This window comes from Quercus suber, unplaced genomic scaffold (assembly GCF_002906115.3).
Source record: "Quercus suber isolate HL8 unplaced genomic scaffold, Cork oak 2.0 scaffold_32, whole genome shotgun sequence".
NCBI lineage: Eukaryota > Viridiplantae > Streptophyta > Magnoliopsida > Fagales > Fagaceae > Quercus > Quercus suber.
Window position 1 is genome coordinate 879,772 of NW_027069497.1, and position 10,648 is coordinate 890,419.

The 10,648-nt window shown below is 36.1% G+C and overlaps 1 protein-coding gene across 1 annotated transcript; it reads right to left on the reverse strand.

The window, feature by feature from the left end:
- Positions 1 to 919: 919 nt before the first annotated feature.
- On the reverse strand, positions 920 to 9,949 carry LOC111984786 (cationic amino acid transporter 7, chloroplastic). Its single transcript, XM_024016401.2, has 5 exons — positions 9,509 to 9,949; positions 9,179 to 9,398; positions 8,729 to 9,077; positions 7,217 to 7,451; positions 920 to 1,882 (listed from the first exon to the last, which is right to left on the reverse strand). The coding sequence occupies exons 1-5, from the start codon at positions 9,885 to 9,887 to the stop codon at positions 1,317 to 1,319; spliced, it is 1,749 nt and encodes a 582-aa protein (XP_023872169.1). The 5' UTR covers positions 9,888 to 9,949; the 3' UTR covers positions 920 to 1,316.
- Between the last annotated feature and the right edge of the window lie 699 nt (positions 9,950 to 10,648).

Here is a 10,648-nt window from a genome sequence, read left to right on the forward strand (position 1 = left end):
AAAACTACTCAAATAAGGTTTATTGTAGATTTGGTGCATTTGGCAAACCCAAAAAAAGAGATAGCATTTTGATGTTTTTGAGCTTGTTTTGACAGATTACAAAGAAAAAATAAAAACTAAATTCCCTTGCCTTTTCTATTATAGTTTAAAAATTAAACAATCAATAAAGTGCATCTGAAAACACAGTTATATTTATATGTTATAAAATTTTCTCTTGAATTTTTAAATTTTAGTAACGAGTTTTGATTTACGAATGTATAATATATATGTTGTGATTTCTTTCAATAATGCAAATTTTTTATAATGATTTTAATTTATTATTTATGAAACATGAATTTTGAATGTGATTTTTTCATGCTTTTGTCTCTTTGGAGACTGCATTTTCCATCCTCCTCTTCCCTCAAATTTTATTTTATGGCATCATGAACCACAACTGCTTGAGGGAAGAGAGATATTATTACCACTTGTATTTCTTTTATTCTTATTTTCAAGGAAAAGAGAGAGCAATCATTAAGTACAAAGTTGATGACATGTGAAAAGATAACTGTAATTCGTCTCTCCACTATATAAAAGTGAAACAAAACAGAAAATATATATATATATATAGTGCAATATATATGGATTCCTGAATGCTGTCCACTAAATTTAGTTAAGGGAGAGAAAAAAGGCTTTGGACACAATTATCATTCTTGTTTATTAGCTACAGCATGTTGAAATCAGAATTATCCACAATTATCTTTAATTCTCCAATTACGTTAACAATTCCATGTATCCACCAATCATTTTAGTAGTTCTATGAGGGGCATCTTATCATTTTTATCACAATGATATCATATACTTTTCTTTTTTAATATTGCAAGGACCACTTTTCTCATTCTCTCAATCGATCCTCGAAGCTTCTGTCCCATTATTCGTAGAATTTTCAAAAACATGCATTAGTCAGATGCCAAATATTTCATTAATATCAGAATGATCTCAGAGACCACAAAATATTCCATGAGGATCAAGCATATATTCACTGTTCTAAATTTACCAAGAGGGACCATTATAGCCTTTTTGTTTTCCATCACTCTTTTTCTTTCATTGGCTGTCAAGGTCAAAAATCCAACTCTCAAAGTTCGATGGATTAAATGACCCTAATGTACAAAAGGATCACAACCTAAGCCTACTTGGACTTACAATTTTCCATTTGTGCAAAATTGCAGCCTAGCTATTATATTCTATTCTATTCTCTTCTCTTTTACTTTTAGCCTCTTTGAGAGTACCCATCAACCCACAAAAAGTTGGCTAGTCCAGAGAAGAAAAGGGAAAGCAATCTAAACTTTAATAAGGTCCACAGTTTCTTTTGGTTCCACATGAATTTCAGAATTCTTTTGACCAAGAAACCCATCTTCTTCGGCATCAAAGCTAGCATGGACACTGTAAAAAACATAGACAAGCACTGCAAGAGCTGAAAATATTCCAAATCGCGCATAGGCTCCTCCATCAAAAGACCCCAGCAAAAATATGTTCAAGAAGATTGAGATTGAAGGTATCCATGGCATCAAAGGGACACCCCAAAACTCGGGCTTTCTTGCTTGAGGGACCATGCAATGGAAAATCTGTAATATTGCAAGTGCTATCACACCACAGGCACTTAACATGAAGGCTTTAAGCTTGCCTGTTGGGGCAAATTTCCAAGTGAGGGTGAATACGATGGCAGTGAGGGTAAATGAACATAAGAACGATAAGGTTGGCCGCGGATTTGTTGTCCCCACCGTGACATAACGTCTATAAATCACAGCATTCGCCACCATGTAGTAGACAAAGAGAGTGCCCATGGATACGAGTTTTAAGAGGACATTTAGGTCAGTGAAAAGGGCAATGGCGGCCGTTAAGATTCCTGAAAATGAAGTTGAAAATGTGAGAATATGAACAAGCACAAGTAACTTTCTTAAGTTATTGCTACACAAAGGTGTATGTGACATTTCAATTTGGATGGTGAAAAAGTCAGAAGGACCCACTGCCAATAAAGGTGTATGTGACATTTCAATTAGGATGGTATATTTTTCATTAGGTGGCAAGCCCTTTGGACCAAAAATGATCTATTTCAATAGCTTTCGGCATTTTCTGAATGCAGTGTTTCTGGTGACCTCATCAGTCAGTACAAGCTATTTTCAGTCACTCAATGTAAAGATGGCTGAACCAATTTGGACCATTTATTATGGATTTCACGATCAAATATGATAGGAGTGTAAGAGACGGCCATAATCAACAGCCGATCCTCTCAGATCCGTGAAAATCTTATTACTTTAATTTCATATGCCCAACCACTTTGTACAAGCCCACCTATTGCTCTTTGCTGATTTTAATTCCAAATGTAATTTTTTTAGACACAAAAAAGAAATGTATTTTGAAGCACTTCACATGGATAAATGCTAAAATTACCACCAATCACAACCGCTAATAGTTTCAAAACAATAAAACTAAAACATGCAATTCCTCTCAAGTGACTATATATAATAGCTAACTTTTAAGAGTGCATTCTCTACAAGTCAATTTTAAAACAAAGTTATCTAGTGCTCCACGTACAGTGCTCCGAACTCTCGCATTCAAGTACATAGACCTGTGCGTGAGTTTAGTGTGATTAAGAAAGGTCGAGAGAAACTGTATCTAATGTACAATATACTGCCTCCATTTAAAGGAATCCAAGTTAGAAGACTAATTCCAATTTCATCAACTATGTATTGACTATTAGAAAAAGCACTAAAAGTCTGATACCATAGAACGAGCCCTTCACAAGCTTCCCTATGGCATATCTCTAGTGATCAGATTGAATTTCAATCTCACTTGTATCGCATATATGTACCAAGTGGACACTAATAAAATATCGTTTATTAACACCTGAACCATCATCTATAGGACTTGGCAAGATAGACTCAATTGTTAAAAAGACCGTCGTCTCTAGGAAAATTTTAAAGGTAATATAACTGTTATTACATAAAAACTTGCAAACTGCCACAAATGTATGTTTCAGTTTCTTTTTGGATAAATATTTTTACTTTTTAAGAATAACACTTGGGTCTTATTCTAGTTTAGAACAAAAACCACATCATAATTGTGGTGGACTCCACACAGCCTGATGTCCTATTCAAAACAAAATAGAAGTCTTTTAGCTACACAGAACTTTACCTCATAATTAGATTTTTTTTTTTTTTCCTTTTTTGTTGTTGAGGAAGTGCAACGTGTGTGATACATGATTAAGTACACGAGGATGGATGCCCATATAAATTCCCTTTTCCCAACCAAACAAATATGTACATACTCTCAAAATCTAATCTCATCCAAATGACAACAAAAATGGTACAAGTGGGTCCCATAGCCGACGACCAAAGCCTGATAGAAGTGAGAGGCAACCAAACGACAGTGCAGATTGCGCTGTTCCGAAGTGTTCTAAAAGCGTGCGCAGTGCACACTAGACAAAGCCCCACCCTCTCTCTCTCTCTCTCTCTCTCTAAAGCGTAGAAATAGAACCCAATAATTAAAGCCTCATGGCCCTCATCCATGTACTTCAACTTTTTCACATCTAGATAGCATTAAACAAAATATATAAAGTAGTAAATAAAAAAGCAAACCACATTTATAAGTGAGAACCCACCAAAGCTTTACAGCTTACGAGTTCACATAACTAACGTGGTCCACAAACATCGTCAACTACGTTGCAGATTCCCTTCTCCGAGTTTTAATAAAAAAGGAAAAAAAAAAACAAAAAAAAAAAAGTGTAACGTACCAAGAAAAGCGGATGCGTTGACAGGGGTAGATGTGGTTGGGTGGACCCTAGCGAACCAAGAAGGGACCACGCAGGACCGTCCGATGACGCACATGTAACGAGCCTGACCCAGCATCGACACCAACAACGACGTCAAAATCCCAAAGCTGGCCCCCACCCGATCACATTCGACACCCACTCCCACCCTTCCGATTTCTCTCTGAATGCACCCGCAAATGGGGCCACTAAGTCTATCTGCGTCATGCTCATTACAATTACCATTTCATTTCATTCTAAATATAACTAAATTCACAGTCAATTCCATCAACAACAATAACAAAAATTTCACTATCACGCACTAGTCTCTCTTTAGGCATGCCAAAATTTTGACAACAAGTGCGTGAATAATAATATAATGTCAATTGTGAATCTTTTTGAAAAAGAAAATGTTAAAAGTCATGATCTATTTTACGGAAGGGTTAATCTGATTAGTAATTATTAACGAATAAAAGAAGTAATTAATAACGGCTCAAATAAGAACTAGAAAATTTGTCCCATCAATTTGTAAAAATAGTATAAAATAGTCGGTGACTGCGTATAGGCTTCATAGAAAAATAGTAAAATCACAAATTATTTTATAAATTGTTAAAGGTGATGGGTGGTTATTGGTAACCTAGTTGAGGACGACGAGAAAAAATTTATTACATTTGCAATTTGTAAAAATATTATAAAATAATTTGAGTACCATTACAATAATTTGCCAATTTACAAGTGTGCCATGTAGCATATTATTGACGATAATAAAGTATTGTTAATAGTGGTCCATAATAAGATTCAATAATATCTTCTAAAATGCCGACACCCTTGCCAGAAGGGGAGCTTTCTTAGCACAAGATGTTGTTGTTTTGTTAGAACCTCCAATGGAGGCGGCTTTTCTTCTGAGGTTGGACTCAGTTGGCGCATCTTATGAGCGCCTTATTCCTTCTTGTATTTCTGGTTCTTAGTTCTTTAATGAAGTTCCTTTTCTACCAAAAATAAATAAATAATATCTTCTAAAAGTTTTGTAAAAGTTACTAAAAAAAATAAAGAAATTTGTTGTGAATCTTTTTCGCACCTGAAATTTGTTGTGCTAAGAAAGCTCCAAAATATTGTGCTAAGAAAGCTCCCCTTCTGAGCAGGTGTGAAATTTGTTGCGAAAAATATTGTGTCTGTAGTATTTTTATTTTATTTTATTGAATTGTGTTTGCAGTATTTAGCTAAAGTGCTAAACCAAATGACGGTCCATCATATTACCAACTTCAAGTACATTTCGGTCATTTTCATTCTAAACAAATTCACAATAAACTAAAAGACGGTCGTTAGAGAACACCAAAATAGTCTTAAAAAATCACAAACCCACTCAAAATAGTCTTTAAAAAAAAATCTTTGATTTTATCAAAAAAAAAAAAAATCTTTGATTTATTTTAAAGTAATTTGTATAGATAGAATCTTCTCCCAAAAATAAAAATAAAAAGTAGGATTAGGATAATTACCATATCATAAGGGAGAAGCATAGACATTGAAGCTGCCATAAGACAATAGAGGAGGGTGACAATGACAACGGAGCCAGACACACCGACAGGTATGTCTTTCACTGGGTCACGGACTTCTTCAGCCATGGTGGAAACGGCGTCGTATCTTCCAANAAAGTCAGAAGGACCCACTGCCAATAAAGGTGTATGTGACATTTCAATTAGGATGGTATATTTTTCATTAGGTGGCAAGCCCTTTGGACCAAAAATGATCTATTTCAATAGCTTTCGGCATTTTCTGAATGCAGTTTTTTCTGGTGACCTCATCAGTCAGTACAAGCTATTTTCAGTCACTCAATGTAAAGATGGCTGAACCATTTGGACCATTTATTATGGATTTCACGATCAAATATGATAGGAGTGTAAGAGACGGCCATAATCAACACCCGATCCTCTCAGATCCGTGAAAATCTTATTACTTTAATTTCATATGCCCAACCACTTTGTACAAGCCCACCTATTGCTCTTTGCTGATTTTAATTCCAAATGTATTTTTTTAGACACAAAAAGAAATGTATTTTGAAGCACTTCACATGGATAAATGCTAAAATTACCACCAATCACAACCGCTAATAGTTTCAAAACAATAAAACTAAAACATGCAATTCCTCTCAAGTGACTATATATAATAGCTAACTTTTAAGAGTGCATTCTCTACAAGTCAATTTTAAAACAAAGTTATCTAGTGCTCCACGTACAGTGCTCCGAACTCTCGCATTCAAGTACATAGACGTGTGCGTGAGTTTAGTGTGATTAAGAAAGGTCGAGAGAAACTGTATCTAATGTACAATATACTGCCTCCATTTAAAGGAATCCAAGTTAGAAGACTAATTCCAATTTCATCAACTATGTATTGACTATTAGAAAAAGCACTAAAAGTCTGATACCATAGAACGAGCCCTTCACAAGCTTCCCTATGGCATATCTCTAGTGATCAGATTGAATTTCAATCTCACTTGTATCGCATATATGTACCAAGTGGACACTAATAAAATATCGTTTATTAACACCTGAACCATCATCTATAGGACTTGGCAAGATAGACTCAATTGTTAAAAAGACCGTCGTCTCTAGGAAAATTTTAAAGGTAATATAACTGTTATTACATAAAAACTTGCAAACTGCCACAAATGTATGTTTCAGTTTCTTTTTGGATAAATATTTTTACTTTTTAAGAATAACACTTGGGTCTTATTCTAGTTTAGAACAAAAACCACATCATAATTGTGGTGGACTCCACACAGCCTGATGTCCTATTCAAAACAAAATAGAAGTCTTTTAGCTACACAGAACTTTACCTCATAATTAGATTTTTTTTTTTTTTCCTTTTTTGTTGTTGAGGAAGTGCAACGTGTGTGATACATGATTAAGTACACGAGGATGGATGCCCATATAAATTCCCTTTTCCCAACCAAACAAATATGTACATACTCTCAAAATCTAATCTCATCCAAATGACAACAAAAATGGTACAAGTGGGTCCCATAGCCGACGACCAAAGCCTGATAGAAGTGAGAGGCAACCAAACGACAGTGCAGATTGCGCTGTTCCGAAGTGTTCTAAAAGCGTGCGCAGTGCACACTAGACAAAGCCCCACCCTCTCTCTCTCTCTCTCTCTCTCTAAAGCGTAGAAATAGAACCCAATAATTAAAGCCTCATGGCCCTCATCCATGTACTTCAACTTTTTCACATCTAGATAGCATTAAACAAAATATATAAAGTAGTAAATAAAAAAGCAAACCACATTTATAAGTGAGAACCCACCAAAGCTTTACAGCTTACGAGTTCACATAACTAACGTGGTCCACAAACATCGTCAACTACGTTGCAGATTCCCTTCTCCGAGTTTTAATAAAAAGGAAAAAAAAAAAACAAAAAAAAAAACAGTGTAACGTACCAAGAAAAGCGGATGCGTTGACAGGGGTAGATGTGGTTGGGTGGACCCTAGCGAACCAAGAAGGGACCACGCAGGACCGTCCGATGACGCACATGTAACGAGCCTGACCCAGCATCGACACCAACAACGACGTCAAAATCCCAAAGCTGGCCCCCACCCCGATCACATTCGACACCCACTCCCACCCTTCCGATTTCTCTCTGAATGCACCCGCAAATGGGGCCACTAAGTCTATCTGCGTCATGCTCATTACAATTACCATTTCATTTCATTCTAAATATAACTAAATTCACAGTCAATTCCATCAACAACAATAACAAAAATTTCACTATCACGCACTAGTCTCTCTTTAGGCATGCCAAAATTTTGACAACAAGTGCGTGAATAATAATATAATGTCAATTGTGAATCTTTTTGAAAAAGAAAATGTTAAAAGTCATGATCTATTTTACGGAAGGGTTAATCTGATTAGTAATTATTAACGAATAAAAAAGTAATATTAATAACGGCTCAAATAAGAACTAGAAAATTTGTCCCATCAATTTGTAAAAATAGTATAAAATAGTCGGTGACTGCGTATAGGCTTCATAGAAAAATAGTAAAATCACAAATTATTTTATAAATTGTTAAAGGTGATGGGTGGTTATTGGTAACCTAGTTGAGGACGACGAGAAAAAATTTATTACATTTGCAATTTGTAAAATATTATAAAATAATTTGAGTACCATTACAATAATTTGCCAATTTACAAGTGTGCCATGTAGCATATTATTGACGATAATAAAGTATTGTTAATAGTGGTCCATAATAAGATTCAATAATATCTTCTAAAATGCCGACACCCTTGCCAGAAGGGGAGCTTTCTTAGCACAAGATGTTGTTGTTTTGTTAGAACCTCCAATGGAGGCGGCTTTTCTTCTGAGGTTGGACTCAGTTGGCGCATCTTATGAGCGCCTTATTCCTTCTTGTATTTCTGGTTCTTAGTTCTTTAATGAAGTTCCTTTTCTACCAAAAATAAATAAATAATATCTTCTAAAAGTTTTGTAAAAGTTACTAAAAAAAATAAAGAAATTTGTTGTGAATCTTTTTCGCACCTGAAATTTGTTGTGCTAAGAAAGCTCCAAAATATTGTGCTAAGAAAGCTCCCCTTCTGAGCAGGTGTGAAATTTGTTGCGAAAAATATTGTGTCTGTAGTATTTTTATTTTATTTTATTGAATTGTGTTTGCAGTATTTAGCTAAAGTGCTAAACCAAATGACGGTCCATCATATTACCAACTTCAAGTACATTTCGGTCATTTTCATTCTAAACAAATTCACAATAAACTAAAAGACGGTCGTTAGAGAACACCAAAATAGTCTTAAAAAATCACAAACCCACTCAAAATAGTCTTTAAAAAAAAATCTTTGATTTTATCAAAAAAAAAAAAAATCTTTGATTTATTTTAAAGTAATTTGTATAGATAGAATCTTCTCCCAAAAATAAAAATAAAAAGTAGGATTAGGATAATTACCATATCATAAGGGAGAAGCATAGACATTGAAGCTGCCATAAGACAATAGAGGAGGGTGACAATGACAACGGAGCCAGACACACCGACAGGTATGTCTTTCACTGGGTCACGGACTTCTTCAGCCATGGTGGAAACGGCGTCGTATCCAATATAGCTCACATATACTATAGATGCCCCATGGAAAACACCTTGAGCTCCGTGCGGAAAGAACCCAGATGGGTTTTCCGGGTGACCCGCTTTCGTAAAATTCTTCCACTCACCTTGCCAAAACCCCATTATTATTACAAACGCTAAGAACGAAATGTGCAGCGCCGTCAACACCATGTTCACCACCGAACTCTCCCTCGTACTAAACAAAACATATATTTAAAAAACAAAAAACAAAAGTTTGAGAATTTGAGATTGACAAAAATGGGAAAATGGGTAAAAGTTTTATGTTGGATTTGTTGCCTGTAGCATATGATGACGGTCATGATCAAGACGACAGCGACAGCGACGAAATCGATTTGGTTGTACCCATCAGGAAGTCCCGGCACAGTGAGTCTCCATTTGTCGGTGGAGACTCCGATGATTGAGCCTGAATATGAAGTGAAGCTTCTGGCCACGCCGGCGTTTGACATCACGTACTCAGTCACGAGATTCGCGCCTGTTATAAAGGCCGCAAACTCACCTGCCAAAAAAAAAATATAACTGATATTAGTACAATAAAATAAAAAAATAAAAAAAAGAAGCTGAGATGGCAGGTGCTTTTCGTGTTTTCAACGAAGAAAATTGTCGTACCAAAAGTCACGCGAAGGTAGCTGAAAGCGCCGCCAGCTACGGGCATATCGACAGCGAACTCGGTGTAGCAGAAAGCGGAGAGGAGGGCGCAGAAGCCGGCAATGGCGTAGGAGAGAATGACGGCTGGACCGGCGTAGTGGGCGGCCGTGCCTGTTGTCACGAACACGGCGGCGCCGACCATGCCGCCGAGGCCTAATCCGATGAGGTCGAACCACCGGAGAGTTTTCTGCATGTGGGCACCGGAGCGGGCTCGGACTCGGCTCATTTCATCGTAGGAAGTGGAGACCGACCCGGCTCGGCGGGCGAGTCGGGTTGGGGTCTGGGCCAGGGCTCGGAAATAGGCTTTTGGGCTTGAAAAGGACGAGGCATGGTTCTCCATTGAGAAATGAGAGAGATGAAGTTGAAGAAGAAGGGTGTGAGAGTGAGTGTGGGGGTAGGAGTTTATATAAAAGGGGGTGAGAGTGAAGTGGAGACTTTTGTAAATTACCAAATAATTGTTTTTCTGACAATGGGCGGTGAATATTGAGTCCACTTTGTTAATCGGAGAGAACCCGAACCGAAAGATTTGTAGGGGCCTTTTTTTTTTGGTGGGGCCCTTACATTTACATTTCTTAGTGAGAGAGAGAGAGACTGTGAGACAAATTAGCTTCTAGTATGGTAATTATCCTAAAATCTAAAAGGTACACTTTTCAAAAAAAAAAATCTAAAAGGTACACATGAAACCAGCCTGTCCACTTATTTAGAATTTCTTTCTCAACAAAATATATATATATTATTTCATTCCTTATGTGAACAATGCTTCATAGATAGTATTTTTCAAATCAAAATTTTATAATTATTGAGATGTCAAGTTATTTTTAATGACACCAATAATACCAGTTACAACTTTTTTTTGGGGAGAAATAATACCCTTTACAACTTGAACTTATCTTTTCAATTGTTGATTTTTTAATTTACCGTTACAATCTTAATTATTGTGAAACTTATTGAATCATTATAGAGAGTAATGGATAATCAATGTTTTCACATAATCACATTGCAAGTTGTTTTAATTTATTTGTGCAAGTCTAGTGTTCTTGCTTATGGGTCAAAATCATTTTTTTTTGTTTGTTTGTTTGGATTATGGGTCAAAATAATTTT